The sequence below is a fragment of the Hylobates moloch genome, unplaced genomic scaffold (assembly GCF_009828535.3).
Source record: "Hylobates moloch isolate HMO894 unplaced genomic scaffold, HMol_V3 SCAFFOLD_1, whole genome shotgun sequence".
NCBI lineage: Eukaryota > Metazoa > Chordata > Mammalia > Primates > Hylobatidae > Hylobates > Hylobates moloch.
In genome coordinates, this window is record NW_026652276.1 from 163,688,786 (window position 1) to 163,705,736 (window position 16,951).

General features: G+C 36.1%; 1 protein-coding gene across 3 annotated transcripts in view; it reads left to right on the forward strand.

Annotated features, from left to right (window-relative positions):
• SEM1 (SEM1 26S proteasome subunit) overlaps positions 1 to 16,951 on the forward strand; it is a 93,844-nt gene that overhangs the window by 2,624 nt on the left and 74,269 nt on the right. For 2 of the 3 annotated variants that reach the window (XM_058447043.1, XM_032760930.2), the window contains exon 2: positions 12,597 to 12,690. The exons of the other annotated variant lie outside the window; for it this stretch is intronic. In XM_058447043.1, coding sequence (XP_058303026.1) covers positions 12,597 to 12,690 — 94 coding nt within the window. The remainder of the gene's footprint in view (positions 1 to 12,596; positions 12,691 to 16,951) is intronic. 3 annotated transcript variants of the gene reach the window in all.

Consider the following 16,951-nt stretch of genomic DNA (forward strand, 5'->3'; position numbering starts at 1 on the left):
AAGGTTTAGAGTCTGTTACTATTCAAAATGTGATCCATGAAACAGCAGACTTGGCATTGCCTGGGAGCCTGTTAAAATTGCAGCATCTCATCATTCCTCAAACCTAGACCTACTTAATCAGTGTGGGCTTTACCAAGATTCCTAAGAGTTATGTTTGAAAAAACATTAAAGTTTGAAAAGTATTACTTTAAAACAGTGATCTATTTTCAGTCTTTTGGTATTTGAGTTTTCGCTTCAATTATTAATGCCCTGATTTACTTTCAAGTTCTTTCTGTACTTTGGAAAATTATTTTTCTTGTAAGTATGCCATTGACAAATTCCCTAACAGATACAAATTAAAATTGCTGTTGTTAAGGCAGCCTGTGAACATCTCTGCAGTCTATAACAGATCTTACTTTCATAGGCTTTGTTGAGTCTCAGTGCTCTAGAAAGTGGATTTTATCCACTCTCTTGGGTAACTTGGAGTATAGAGGTTGCCACATGAAAGTCATTACTGATGGTTCAACTAATAGATTTTCTTTTGGGAGTGGGTCTTGGGAGTGGCGTTGTTACATCCCATCTTGCATAAGAATGTTTGGTAGGATGTCCATTTAATCATTTTAAGGAAAGGGAATTTTTATTGTTTCTTCTCTCTCTCTCTTTTATTTTTGTTTGTTTGAGATGGAGTTTCGCTCTTGTTGCCCGGGCTGGAGTGCAGTGGCAACGATCTCGGCTGACTGCAACCTCCACCTCCTGGGTTCAAGCGATTCTCTTGCCTCAGCCTCCCGTGTAGCTGGAATTACAGGCATGTGCTACCACGCCCGGCTAATTTTGTATTTTTAGTAGAGACAGGGTTTCTCCATGTTGGTCAAGCTGGTCTCAAACTCCCGACCTCAGGTGATCCGCCCGCCTCTGCCTCCCAAAGTGCTGGGATTACAGGCATGAGCCACCATGTCCAGCATAGTTTCTTCTCAATAGCCCTTCAGTGTAAAGTGCAACATCTGGAAGGAGTCTCTGAAGGTACAAATGCTGCTTTTATTTTTTCCCCCATTCTATAGCCTGTGAATTGGTGCTACGTTGACAGTTCCTCACAATTATTCTAATTGGTGGGTGTGTAATCTACTGGTCATTAAGCAGGAGCTGTTAAAAAATCATGTTTAGGATCTTTGTGGTATACAGCCTCCAACTTCTTGACTACTTAAACTGATTTAGAACAGCCTTTATTAGGAAGACATTCAAGGTCCTGGGCATGATTGATTTCGGTATGATTTTGGAAGCTTTGAAATGGTTGGAATTCTAGGACCAAAGGCCAACTTAAAAGTCTAGAGAAGATTTCATTTTTCAAATCATACGGTTAGGTTGGTGGTGATAGAGTCAAAAACTGAAGTAGTCTATAATTTATTTAAAACTTTTTTTTTTTGAGACGGAGTCTCGCTCTGTCACCCAGGCTGGAGTGCAGTGGCGTGATCTCGGCTCACTGCAAGCTCCACCTCCCGGGTTCACGCCATTCTCCTGCCTCAGCCTCCCTAGTAGCTGGGACTACAGGCGCCTGCCACCACGCCCGGCTAATTTTTTTTTGTAGAGATGGGGTTTCACCGTGTTAGCCAGGATGGTCTTGATCTCCTGACCTCGTGATCTGCCCACCTCGGCCTCCCAAAGTGCTGAGATTACAGGCGTGAGCCACCATGCCCAGCCTAATTTATTTAAAACTTTGACTACTTTTTCATATCAAATTATTGAAAGAGTGTTAAAAAATATTATTAGTTTCTCTGACAATTAGATGTGGATTCTAGTAAAAGAGGGAAGAGCACAAGTGCTCCTTTAGATTCTTTTATTCTCTTCCTATGCCAGAATTGAAAGGTTTTTTTTTTTTTTGAGAGAGAAAAGCTTTTTTAGAATATTTAGAATGAAATTGAGTTTGCCTGCAGCAGCAATAGCATTTACAAGAGTGATATTATACTAAGTATTCTATACTTTTTCTGTATTAGGTGAAATTGCTATATAGTCTGAAGAAATCAGGAGCAGAATACTACCCACCTCCTCGCCCTCTGGCCCCTTGAGAAATTTCTGGATAAGACAGTGTTATGATGGGAATCTGTCTATTGAGGCAGACAACAGACTAGTGATCCCCTAATGCTGCCAGCATTCTGCAATAAATGAGGCACTATCACCTGTGCCTTAAAAAGTATGACATCTTACAGTGGTTCTTAACCAAGGGAGTGTTTTTGGATGTCACATTGACTTGACAGGTAGGAGTGTAGAAAAACTGCCAGCATTTAGTGGGTAGAGGTCAAGGATTTTATATTTGTGCCTGCACGAGGAAGAACTGCCCTGTGAAAAATGCTATTGAGAAATACTTATGTGAACATCATATACTAACAGGACTAAACATTCAATAGGAGGATTCCTTAGAATCTTAAATGTAGAAGATAGATGTGACCAGTATTGATAATGTCACACACCATGCTAGTCAATTTACCTAGTGCCAACAAGGGCTTTTGCTATTTTTGCATTATTAAATGTAATATAGTGGAGATGACCATCAAACATTTAAATTAGTGACGTGGTGATAGCAAGAAATGGAGAACTCATGTTACTAAAAATTTTTAAGAAAAAATGTGTAATCTATATAATGATTTGAAGAGTACCTGTTGAATGTCCATTTTTGATAATTGTGTGCAAGAGGAAAGTTTTTGAACCCCAGGATAGAATAAGCATGATGAATCTAGGATTAGGCCTAGGTTCAAATCTACTGTTCATAAACTTTCAGCTAGTCACCTCATGCTAGTTACTTAACTTCCTCTTTAAAATATTTTTGTAGTATATTATATAGGATAATTGTGTAAGTAACTGCTTATGGTAAAAATTTAAACTTAATGAGAGTATAAATTAAAAAGTAAAAACACAGTTTCCCTCTACCATTCCCCAAAAAAGTTATTTATGCCCCAGTGATAACCAACGTTAAATGTTTTTTTCTTTAGTATCCTTCCAGAATGTATTTATAAATTGTACTTGTTTGTATATATCCTTTAAATACACACACAGAAGACATACGATATATACTATTTCCTCCTACTTGATTTTTATTATTTAATGTATCTCAGGTACATTTTTGCATCAATATAAAAATCTACCTCATGCCCTCATTGTGTTCATCTTAAATAGTCTAATTAACTAGTCCCTTCTTGATAGATATTAGGGTTTTTTTTTTTTTTTGGTTCTTTTATATATGTGTGTGTGTGTGTGTGTGTGTGTGTGTATTTTTTTTTAAGAGACAAGGTCTTACTCTGGAGCTCGGTCACCCAGGCTGGAGTGCAGTGGTGCTGTCACAGATTATTATGGCCTTGAACTCCTGGGATTGAGTGATCCTCTGTCTCAGCCTCCCTAGTAGCTGGGAGTACAGGCATGTGCCACCTCACTTAATTTGTTTTTTCAAGTATTTTGTAGAGATTTGGTCTCACTATGTTGCCCAGGCTGGTACTGAACTAATGGCCTCAGCAGTCTTCCCACCAGTCTTCCCAGGGGCTGGGATTACAGGTGAGCCACTGAACCTGGCCTTTAAAAAAAAAAAGGAATATGCTGCAGTGAATAACCTTATAGCTTTAGGGTTTTTGTTGCTTGGGTTTTGTTTTGTTTTGTTTTCTGTTACAGATAATGAATATGTTTACATCTTTTTGTGTGTGTGCTAATTTATAAGATAAACTCCTAGAGAGGAAATTGCCAAATTGAATTGGCAGACTCATTTTTATTTCTTTTTATAATATAATTTTTATTTTGAAATAATCTCAAACTTACAGAATAGTTGAAAGTACAGTACAAACATTTTTCTCTAAACCATTTGTGAATAAGTTGCCAACCTGATGGTCATCACTCCTGAGTATTTTAATGTGTATTTCCTACAAGGACATAGTTACAAGGCAACCATCAAAATCAGGAAATTAACGCACTGATGCATTACTATAGGTTGAGCATCCCAAATATGAAATCCTCCAGAATCTCAAACTTTCTGAGTACCAACATGAAATTTCAGATTGGGGGATTTGGGATGCCCAGTTGTGAATATATAATGCAAGTATTTCAAAATTCAAAAAAATACAAAATTTGAAACACTTCTGGTCTCAAGCATTTTGAATAAGGGATACTCAACCTGTGTGATCTAACCCACAGATCCCTTTCAGCTTTCTCCCATTGTCTCAATAATGTCTTACTATAGAGTCACGGGTTACATTATCTTGTCATGTCTCTTTAGTCTTCCTTAGTCTAGAGCGTTTCCTCAGTTTGTCTTTAACTTTCATGATTTTCACACTTAAGAAGACTACAGGCCAGATATTTTGTAGAATGTTCCTCAGCTGTGCCTATTTACTCATGATAGAAGTTCTACTTTGTAGTCCTGGTGCTCTGTTCTTATGACATCTTTTTAGGTGGAACATTATTCTCATTTGTTCTATTACTGGGGATGTTCACTTCAATCACTGTATTAAGGTGGTGTTTGTTAGGCCTTTCCATTGTTAGGTTACTAATTTTCCCTTCCTAATACACAGTTTTGGAGGAGGGACTTTGAAACTATGTAAATACAGTATTCCAGTGATCATCAAACTTGTAACTTGTTCATTTTTAAAAAAAATGTATAGCAGTGTGGACTAGTGGATTCTGACTCAGTAGGTTATAATTTGTAACTATTATTTGGATTCTCAGATTGTCCCATATTTGAACATGCAGAACCCCTTCAAGCTGTCTTCTGTATCCTTTTGCCATGTCTACATTATTCTTTGTGCATTTCCTAGCATTCTGGCACAAGGTGTATTCCAAACTAATTTTATACCTGAAATCAGCCATTTCTCCAATGTGATTTCTTTTTAGTGGAGAATGGTATTTAGAATGCAGGGTCTTCACTCTGCTTATGTTTATTGCTTTTGGGATATTCCTGCTCCCAGACTCTCTAAGTGGAAGGAACTAGAGATGTACAGGAGTGTGTGTGTGTGTGTGTGTGTGTGTGTGTATGTTTAAAACCATGGGTTCAGATGTCTCCAATTGCAGTTCAACACTACTGGATTCATTCTAGTTTTTTCCCTTTCTGCATTTGTTATTCTCTTCTCCAATAGTGAGAAACCTGGCTTCCATTATCTTCAATGTATTGTCTATTTGGTCATCCCCCTTCCTAACCAATCTTTGCTGCTCCCAACAGATGCCCTTCTTGCCCCACTTGGGCTCCACGTTTTATGCCAGGCCACCCTCCCGTCCTCTAGTGTGGTGTCCAGGCTGTGACACACCAACCACACCATACTGCCCCTCTCCAGGAATGCCCTCCTTGCTCTACTTGGGCTTAGACACCTCATCTTAGACCTGGCATGTCTTAAATTTTGACAGATGCTCTCAAATTATCTTTGAGAAGGGTTGTGCCAATTTATGTTTCCATCTACAGTTCACCTTTTCCCTCATAAGCTTGCAATACTAGATAGTAAACATTTTAGTCATTACTGACCTCATGAATGAAAAATAAAATTGTATCATTTTGATTTTGATTTTTTTTTTTTTTTTTTTTTTTGAGACGGAGTCTCACTCTGTCGCCCAGGCTGGAGTGCAGTGGCGCAATTTCGGCTCACTGCAAGCTCCGCCTCCCGGGTTCACGCCATTCTCCTGCCTCAGCCTCTCTGAGTAGCTGGGACTACAGGCGCCCGCCACCTCACCCGGCTAGTTTTTTTTGTATTTTTAGTAGAGATGGGGTTTCACCGTGGTCTCGATCTCCTGACCTCGTGATCCGCCCGCCTCGGCCTCCCAAAGTGCTGGGATTACAAGCGTGAGCCACCGCACCCGGCCTTGATTTGGATTTTTTTAAGTAAGATTAACCATTATGTTTTTCTCTGAGCTGTTACCATCTTAATCCTTAATTTCATTATCCGTAATATATGGCTAATAATATTTATTAGAGTCATGAAAGAATTACATTATTGTAATGGTCGGCCTTGCCTGCCATAACAAAATACCACAGACTGGGTGGCTTAAACATCAGAGATTTATTTTCTCACCCATTCTGGAGGCTGTGGAGTCCAAGATTAAAGTGTAGGTCGATACAGTTCTTGGTGAGGCCACTCTTCCTGCCTTGCACGAGGCTGCCTTTGTGCTGTGTTCTCTTGTGGCAGAATGAAAGAGTGCATGCTGTCTGGTATCTCTTAAGGCACTAATCCCATCATGGGAGCCCTACCCTCAAGACCTCATTCAATCCTGATTACCTCCCAAATACCATCATATTGAGGATGAGGGCTTCAACATAAGAATTTGGGCGGGGGGGGCGGCGGGGGCAGAGGTACAAAGATTTAGTCCAGAACAATGATACATATGTAAACAGAGTCTGGTACAAAGTTGGTATTCAGTAAACATTAGTCTCCTTTTTTCTCTCCCCTCTAATGTACTTAGGAGTTTGGATTTTGGATGATGTTTAATATTTATTTAGAATTTGAGCTATGTCTGACATGTATTTAGTAATTTTGAATATATTCAAAATTAACCTTGTTAAATTTGTGAGTTATTTGATAATTGATTTATTTTGCAGTATTAGAAACTTGTAAATTAAAAAAAATTGCCATTAAATGTTTTTCCACAAGTACTTAAACAATAATGTGGTTATTCATAGAAAGACACATAAAATAGTAACATACACTATTTAGGGGTACATACAGATTGGAATGAAAAACCCCCAAATCAAGATGCTGGTGCTTGGGAAGGGATAGTGAGAGGTGTGAACCAGGATATTAAACACTGAAAAACTCTTTGAAAACCTATTTGGTTAGCTATTTCATTGGTTCTATGGAATGAGCAAGCAGTAAGCAATTGTGGTTTAAGTAGTGTCTAATGTTACTACTTGGTTGTTAAACATTACTCATTGAAAGATGTGATGAACTGCGAAAACATTGAGAGGAAAATAAAAGTTTCAAAAACTGTATACAGTTGACCCTTTAACAACAAGTTTTGAAGTGTGAGGGTCCATTTATACACAGATTTTTTTCAACTAAATGGGAAAAGGAAATACGATACTCACGGGATATGAAACCCACCTGTACAGAGGGCTGACTACCACTTGGCTAACCATGGGACCTGAGTATGCATAGATTGGGTATACTTGGGCTGTCCTGGAACAAGTACCCCAAGTATACCGAGGGACGACTGTACTCTTCTTCATAAGTATTTACAGTTTACCAAATATCCTTAATCCTTTGTCTGGTTGTGTACTCTGGTGTACATGTAATGTTTGGTGGAAATTGCATTGTTTATATTCTAGGACATGTTTCTCTACTCACCTCTCTCATCCCACAAGTTGCCTTTCCAGTGATTAGCATGTAATAAAGGATTTATTCATTTGACATATATTTGTTGAGTGTTTCCTATAAATCTGGTACTGAAAAGTACAGAGAGAATGATATTAGCTGCCATTTATCAGTACTAAGTGCTTTACATACACAGTGTCATTGAGTCTTCATAGCTCTTTGAGGTATAAGTTTTATACCTAGGGATCAGCCAAATTTAATTTACCCAAGGTCACAGTTAACTAGAGGCTGTCTTGAGGCAAATTTGACTACTATAGATATTTGTCTTTGAACTTAGTAAGTAGTAGTTGTCAAGGGAGAGAAGAATCAGTGGTTTTAACACCAAGCTAGAGTGCTTTAGTATTTTGGAAGTGCTTGTCCTGGGCTGGGACTCCAAACCCTTTTCTCCCTAACCCCAATTAAACGAGAGCAACATTGCCTTTGTTTCTCTTACCTGTTGGGCTTCTGGGTAAGATGTAATTTGGTTTCCTTCAACTGATAGTAAAGTGCAACAGCAGTTCAAAAGAAACAGATTACTTCCAGTTATGTACAGTGTGAGGTAGCAACCTTTGAACAGGGCTTTCAAAAGAAATGTAGGAAAGGGGTTTTCAAAAGAAGGGAAAAAGTGTAGGTGCTTTGAAGTGAAAAATAAATGTGTATGTATATTGTATTTGCTTGTGGAATAGTAGTTGCAAATGCAGGTAGTTTGCGGCCTAAGCATGGAAAGCTTTAAGCCTCTGACCAGTTTGGACTTAATCCTTAAGTAGATGAGAAGTGGTTTTTAAAATGTTTTGTTTGTTTTGCTTATGACAGTGATGTGTGTAAGTTTCCTTTAGGCAACATGCTGAAACATGAACCCAGCAGAATTAATTTGAAAAGATAGACTAGAGTCAGGGAAGTTAATTAGCAAATTGTCGAAATAACTCAGGTGAGGACTAAGGGCGAAATAAATTATTATTAGAAATGAAGTGAAGAGAATGATGCCACAATAGTAAGGGAGGTAGAAGTGATGAAGCATTAGCAACTAGTTTGATATGGGGTGTTGAGAATAAGAAGAAATCTGGGGTTGTGATTTTGCCCATGTGTGTCTAAGAATATGCATAGTGGAGTTGAGATTGGATACCCTTGACTCAGTAATGTGAAGGGTAGATCAGAATGAGGGTACCGAGATGAGATGAATCTAGGGCATGAGGGCTTGGAAAAGATGAGAGTAATGGCTTTTGTGAATTTTATGGAATTAAAAATAAAACCACAAATCTACCAGATTCAGGAAGCCAAAGAAAAAACAAATACATTTTTAAAAATTTATGCTGGAGAGGATGTGGAACGCTTTTACACTGTTGGTGGAAGTGTAAATTAGTTCAACCATTGTGGAAGACAGTGTGGTGATTCCTCAAGGATCTATAACTAGAAGTAACCATTTGATCCAGCAATCCCATTACGGGGTTATACCCAAAGGATTATAAATCATTCTACTGTAAAGACGCATGCACATGTATGTTTACTGAAGCACTATTCACAATAGCAAAGACTTAGAACCAACCCAAATGGCCATCAATGATAGACTGGTTAAAGAAAATGTGGCACATATACACTGTGCAATGCTGTGCAGCCATAAGAAAGGATGAGTTCTGGTCCTTTGTGGGGACATGGATGAAGCTGGAAACCATCATTGTCAACAAAGTAACACAAGAACAGAAAACCAAACACTGCATGTTCTCACTCATAAGTGGAAGTTGAACAATGAGAACACATGGACACAGGAAGGGGAACATTGCACAGCTGGGCCTGTCAGGGGATGGGGGGCAAGGGGAGGGATGGCGTTAGGAGAAATACCTAATCCATGTGGGACTTAAAACCCAGATGATGGGTTGATGGGTGCAGCAAACCACTGTTGCACATGTATACCTATGTAACAAACGTGCACGTTCTGCACAAGTATCCCAGAACTTAAAGTAAAAAAAAAAAAAAATCCCAAATCAACAAAGAGAACCAACAAAGTGGAACCATTCTGCCAGACTTATATTTTTTTAATTGTTGATGAAAATAATTGGGTTTGGATTTCCTTTTTAAAAAATGTAAGAATAGTTATGAATGATTGTGAAGTTATTTTGATCCTTTGTTTCAGACTCTGCCACAACTGAAAGCTCACCAACAGCCTGCCAATAAAAACATTGTTTATGACTTGCTTTTTGTTTGAAGTTCTCCACTAACAGTTTTAGTCCTTGTTAGAGAAAATACAGTAGTAAAGTGGTGCAGTGCTAGGTATTGATTTCTTAGTCACTGACTAGACATTAGATCTGCAGGGTATACGCGTGTTTGCATTATGATAACCTACAGAAGTGAAATTGTGAAAAAAAAAAAATTTGTTTCATACACCTCAGCAGGAACACTTGTAAATTTATCTCAGAATCACTAGATATGGTGTGGCTTCATTATCATACTCATGAGTATAATGATGCTGTTTGTAAGTATTGCTCTTCTCTTTTACAGACACCTATGATGGTGAATGTTCAGTTTGGTATTTTTCTTTTCATGTAATGTTCTGTATATACTTGCATGTTTTGTATTTGAAGAAACTTGGTTGGAGATTAGGTTGTTTATATTCAGAATACCTTTATTGTTATGGAATAAGAATTTGATGCTCTTGAAAATTGGTGTAGAATAGAACATTTGCAACCCTATTTAGTATGAGTGGGATTTCGTTTTGCTTTTCTCAAAAATGCTGTATTTCATGCCTTTCAGAAATTTTGAAATGTATGTTGCAGAGTAGGGGAAAGTAAGTATTAAAAGAATTTTCTAAGTTGAGAGAAAATTCTTTTTGTACTTAAATGTCAAGGTGATACTTAGGTGAAGTATGTGTGAGATCTTGGATAGCTGAGATTTTTTAAATTTAAAGCTAGTCACAGATGTAATTCTCAACTAGCCAAAGTGAAGAAAGCCCAATTTGGGACAACATCTAAAATAAGAATTGCTAGAAACTTATGTATTAGGCATCTGTTACTGGTTATTTCCAATTCTGATTTTTTAAAATATAGGTTTTTTTTTTTAAACCAGTACACACCTGGAGGCATACACATTGAAGTAAATACAGCTGTGGTAATTTACATGATCAATCACAACTCTGGCAGTGCATTTAGTGTTTAAGGTAAAGTGTATGCTTTATAAAGCCATCTACGTATTGAAGGATGGCATTAGACATGAAGTATATCAGGTATCATGGGTATCATTGTTTGGTTATATTTTGTCCTTTTCAAAACTATTTCTGGAGTTAACCCTTTCAAACTGAGTGATTAAAATTGCTTGGTTGTCAGTGTAGTGTTAGAGTTGAAAATTAAAACACAATTCAGAGATCCAGGAAGATGTCAGCTAAACCCAGAGATTACAATAGTTACAACTTTTTCATGTTATATATTGAGTAGAGTTTGTATGTATTGTAACTTACATATATTGTAACGTATGTATAGTATAGAGAATTTGTAAGTGTTGGACACACTATTTTGGGGCATTATACCCTATCACATAAGCTTTTTATGTAATATAGTTAAGTACATAATCCAGGTTAATATACTCTTTAAAGTATCCATCCAAAATAGATTCTGGTTTGTCAGCACTATTTTTCTTAATAGTGCTCATATTAATTTTAACTGCTTAATAAGTTGTAATAGAAAAGAGGTTATTTCTCAGATTCCTCATCTATGATAATTGGAAGGATAGTATGCTATTACATAGACATCAGTGCTTCTTACTGCTTAAGATAATGGTATTAAGGCTACAGAGTTTATCTAGATTTATCAGATAATTAACAAAGAATTTGGCCAACTCTTTCATCTTTGTTTACTCAGTAGTGTCATAACTATGAAGTACTATATAGTAATACCAAAGAAATATAGAGGTATTGTTATGAATCTTTTTTATATGTTCTACCTAAAATGTTGCTCACAGTATTCTTTTTCCCCCTCTTTATGAGCCAGTTCCTTTTTCCTGGGACTTTATCTCTACTTTTTCCTTTCCTTTCCCTGCCATTAAAATAGCGTGAGATGGTTATTAGAAGAGGGAGAGATACTTTATCTTTGTTGTAAATGATCCTCAGAGTTTATAAACTAAAAAAATTGTACCATTCTTAAATATTTTTCCCCTAAGTTAAAAGAAGTAAAGTCAACTTGAAGACATCACTTAATAACTATTGAAATAACATTTTGAATCAAATCATAATTAGATGAAAAATTTTGTTTCGTAAAAGATAGTTGCTTTAAAAGATAAGGCTCTACAGTATTTTTCAAAGACTTAAAAGGTTCTCAGAAAAGTGTAAAATACTATTTAATATTTCTGGCTTGAATCTTTTGACACATGATTATTTCCTTTTTAGGGACCAATGCAGATGGAAGCGACCTACTTAACAGTTTAGGAAGCTGGTTAGTTAGAAGTGGTTCAAGCTGAGTAGAATCTGCTTGTTGTCTTATAACCTTGAAACAGTTCTGTTGTGATTTTGAGTTATTTCACCCCCTTTACTCAAGAACATAGTATCTAGTCTTTATTTAAATTATTTTTTGTAACATAAAACTCCATTAGATATCTTTATAAAGACTCCTTAAAATAACTATCAAATAGGTAATTTCTATTTACAGGCTCAACCCACATAGCATATTTAGAGCTTGAGATTTGAGGTTAGAGAATAGTGGTAATATATATGTACTTTCTCACCATTCTAAACAAAAGCTGAAATCTCAATCTAAACCTCCCCTCTACCACTACCGAAGGGAGGAAGAAAATCTAGAAAACTAAAAACTATAATATTATTCTTTATGCATATTTATGTTTATTCTTCCTTTAAAAATATAAATTTTGTATCAGTTATATTAGGCAGATACTAGTGATGGCTTACAGTTTGGTCTACTTTTAAATATTTGTATATAAGTTATCCTTATGTTTTGCAGTTTTGAATTTCACACTGGTATCTTCCTGCCACTCAACTTGCTTTAGGGTTGTTGGTGTTGTGTTTTGAAAGATTGTGAAGTCGACCTTCTAAAAATGAGTTCAAAGAAAAATCAGTAAAGTAAATATCCTCCTGAAATTGTAAGTTTCCATGGCAAGTAGAATTTTTTTGTATTAACTTCTCTTTTAGATTATCTGCAAACTCAAGAATTGAGAGAACTAGACAGCATAAGCTCAGATTTAAGGAAGATACCAGTTTTCATAGATATGGTTTTAGCTGTTTTTGAATTGTGAGTGTTCAGTAGCAAGCTTTTCAAAATTTTTGTAATTGTGGAAATAATGTATGAGAAATATTTAGACAGCATCTGTTTCTATTTTTAGACTGGGCTGGCTTAGATGAAGATGAAGATGCACATGTCTGGGAGGATAATTGGGATGATGACAATGTAGAGGATGACTTCTCTAATCAGTTACGGTAAGTTTTAAGCCAGATTTTTATTGTAGTTCAGTATTAATTATAAGCATGGAATATGTAATTTACATAGATAATTAACCTCTTAAAAGCAACTTAATCTTTGAAATAGGTTTTTGAACTGTGTAAAGTAAGACATACTGTCTTCATCTCCTGTGATTCTAAACATGAACACTTTGTGTAATTGCATACAACTTTTATTCTTTCTGGTCTTTTTACAAAGGTAGTAAAATAGAAGCATATTTGCTATTTCTTATGCTTAGGAATTTAATTCTGTCAATGTTAATTTTCTACCAATATCAAATAACTCAGCAGAAATTAGGATCAGAGTGCTAGGACCTAATAGATTGGTGATTCTCAAACTGGAATGGAGATTGGGGTTGTGAGAATGTACTGTGTCATATTCATATATAAATCTACCTGATTTCGTTTATTTATTGAGGTAAAATTCATATAACATAAAATTAAGCATTTAAAAGTGTACAGTTCAGTGGCTTCTCGTACATCCTCAATATTGTGCAACCATCATCTCTATTTAGTTCCAGTATTTTCAGCATCCCAAAAGGAAACACAGTACTTGTTAAGCAGTCATTCCACATTCTTTCTTCCCCTAATCCCTAGCCGCTGCTGATCTGCTTTCTATCTCTAAGGATTTGCCTATTTTGGAAGCTTCATATAAATGAAATCATACAATATTGTGACCTCACGTGGGTACCTTTTTTCACTTAGCATAATGTTTTCAAGGTTCATTCATGTTGTACCGTGCATCGGTACTTCATTCCATTTTATGGCTGAATAATATTCCATATACATGTTCCATATTGCATATTGTATTCCAATTTATAATAATACTGTTGTATGGATATGCCACGTTTTATACATTCATCAGTTGATGGACATTCAGACTGTTTCCACCTTTTAGCTATTGTGGATAGTGCTGCTATGAACATACGTGTACATATATTTGAGTACCTGTTTTCAATTCTTTTGTAAAGAAATTATACGTGTATATATATATATATATAAACAAGTGAAATTGTTGGGTCATACGTTAATTCTATATTTAACTTTTTGAGGAACTGCCAAGCTGTTTTCTACAGCAGTTGAACAATTTATATTCTTACTAGCATTCGTACTAGCAGGGTGTGAAGGTTTCAGTCTCTCCACATCCTTGCCAAAACTTATTTTTCTTTTTTGTTTTAAATTATAGCCATATTTTAATCTATTTTTTCTTTTGTTATTTGTGCTTTTGATGTCATATTTAAGAATTCATTGGCAAATTCAAGGTAATGAAGATTTATCTCTGTTTTCTTCTAAGAGCTTTATAGTTTTTGTTCTTACATGTCGTTCTTTGGGTTAATTCTTATATATGTTATGAAATAGGGCTTCAGCTCATTCTTCTGCATATAGATGTCTAGTCGTTCCAGCACCATTTGTTGAAGATACTTTTTTCCCTCCTAATTTTATTTTGATTCAGCCTGTATTTATCTGTCTTGGCTGCAAGAATAGACTGTCATATACTTTGTTCAAGTAAAGATATAGAAGATATATGTATTCCAGTCTTCTAATTTACTAGTCTAGTAAGCTTGTTCAAACAGAAAGTGAAATAGTTTATAATAAATTTTTAAACTTTGGTTTCTAATAGTGATGCAGTAGCACCAGCTCCTACACTGCATTTTTTTTTATTGGCTCTATGAAGACTTTTAGAATTTTGCTGGAGACTGATAATAATTTTACCCGTCTACTTCTTTCTCCTTTTTAGAAATAGTATAATTTACCTTTCACTGTTATACTTATACTTCTACAATTTTTCATTTCCGTTTCTCAGATATTGCTGACTGATTTTTGACTACATCTTTTGGTTCTTCCAGTACCCTGAGATGTAATTATCCAGAGCCTTGAGATTTTAAACTGCCTTAATGCAGTTATCTTACCTGTCTTAGTTTTCAATTTTGTCTTAATTATGTTGTTTTTCCTTTTATAGTTTTATGGACAAGATAAAAATGATAGCTATTGAACAATAATCCTGCTTTTTCTCTAAAATCTGTTAATGTTACATCATCTGTTTCAGGCATTGGACCTGCTCTTTCTCATTCTTCATGATCAATATATGGCTCTTAAAAGACCCTTCTTTTCTTTTTACAGATTTCAGTTTATTTCGAGGATCAGATTAATTCTGTGTGTACAAGTTCATGCACTTTTTTTTATATTTGTCTTTGTTTTATGTCCAAAAAATGAGCCACGTTAGAGAACACCCTACTAGCTTTTGAAAAATATGCATTCTCTTTTGTTCCTCCTTGGCATCATTATGCTATTAGACTATTTATTTTCAGGTCTTCCAAATGCTGTTGATCCCTACTCTGTGTTCTTAATCATATGTCAGAGTTTTTTTCCTGATATGTTTTTGACATTTTTAAATTGAGGCTAAATAAGTTTTCTTCCTTTGACATTCAGAACAGTCAAATTTCTTTGAAGTTTTGTTTCTTTTGTGTCTTTCATTAGCACTTTTCTCTTAAAACTAATTGATACATTGTTGAATGCTATAATTTTTACCAAGAAACTTTCAGTAGTAACTGTATTGATAATTAGATTTCACATCATTACACGTTGCCTTTTTCTTGGTTTAGGAATAGAACATTATATATTTGTGGCTTACTGTTTTTATAATACACCCCCACAGTGCTGTTATGTACTCTGTTGTGTTTCTGCCTTTAGGTTTGTGGATTTCTATAGGTATATAAATCTATTTTTGTTGTTTTGTTGTTGTTGTTGTTTTTTGCCTGAGGTATATAAATCTTGATGCCTCCATTAGTGAATAAGATTTTTCTTTTTATTTCCTCATTTGAGTCATGAGTTTTTTCCTCACTAAGATTGTTGCCACATTGCCAGTGGTGTCAAATAGAACTTGCTGTAGTGATGGAAATGTTTGAGAAGCTGCTATATAGAAGCAATCAGTTACATTTGGCTACTGAGCACGTGAAATGTGGCTAGTGCAGCTAAGGGACTGAATTTTTTGTTTTATTTACTTAAAATAGCCACATATGACTACCATATTGAATAACACAGCCTCGCACAATCTTTGCTTTAAAAAATTTGTCTTAAAAGACTCACACAAAGTTATTCTTCTTGGTCTTTTCTGTAGAGTACATGGAAACCCTTAACATAGTATCATAAGTCATGGTAAAGAATGGGGTTTACTGTTTTCTGATGTTATTTGGTCCTAATCCTATTTAACAGTGTAGAGGCATCTCAGACTCTAGTGTGAATCAGATTGCCAGGGTTCCAACCCCAGATCTGCCTCCTATTTAGCCATATGAACCTTGGGCAAGTCACTTAGTCTTTCTGTGACCTACTTTTGTCACACATAAAACTCAGATGATAATTAGTGCTTTACTGCTAGAGTTATTATAACGTTTAAGTGATTTAATATGCGTAGAGTGCTTAGACTGTGGTAAGTGTGTGTTAAATAAAAACTGTCCCTGTAGCAGGCCACCCACTTTCCATGTTCCTCTTTCTCTTTCCGTGTAATTACCTTTAACAGATAGAAGTAGAAAGAATAAGGCCAGTTTGTGCTTCCAGGTAACTCAAAGTCATTCTGTTTTTGCAGCTTCTGATATCATTTGTTTCTTTATGTATTAGGAGAAATAGGTAGTAGTATGATTTTCTCAACCCTATTTCACGTCTTACATAAAAACTCTAAGAAGCCAGTATAGGCCAGGCGCGGTGGCTCACGCCTGTAACCCCAGCACTTTGGGAGGCCGAGGCGGGCGGATCACGAGGTCAGGAGATCGAGACCATCCTGGCTAACACAGTGAAACCCCGTCTCTACTAAAAATACAAAAAAATTAGCTGGGCGTGGTGGCGGGCGCCTGTAGTCCCAGCTACAGGGAGGCTGAGGCAGTAGAATGGCGTAAACCCAGGAGGCGGAGCTAGCAGTGAGCTGAGATGGCGCCACTGCACTCCAGCCTGGGCGACAGAGCGAGACTCCATCTCAAAGAAAAAAAAAGCCATTATAGTTCCTGATTTACCAAATCAGATATAGCCATAGTCATAAAGCTGAGTAGTTTCTTGGATAGTAAGAGGACTTTTCAAACCTGCTAGTGGCCATTAGTCTTTTTTCTTGTTTTGTTGCACAAAGACTGCTGCTGTTTTTATTTCAGATAGTGTATGTTCACTGTGTGTGTTGTATGATATTAACAGTTGTGCTGAGGTTTTCTATTTTTGTCTTTGTTGATTTTTCCATTCAGCAGCCTCATGATTATTA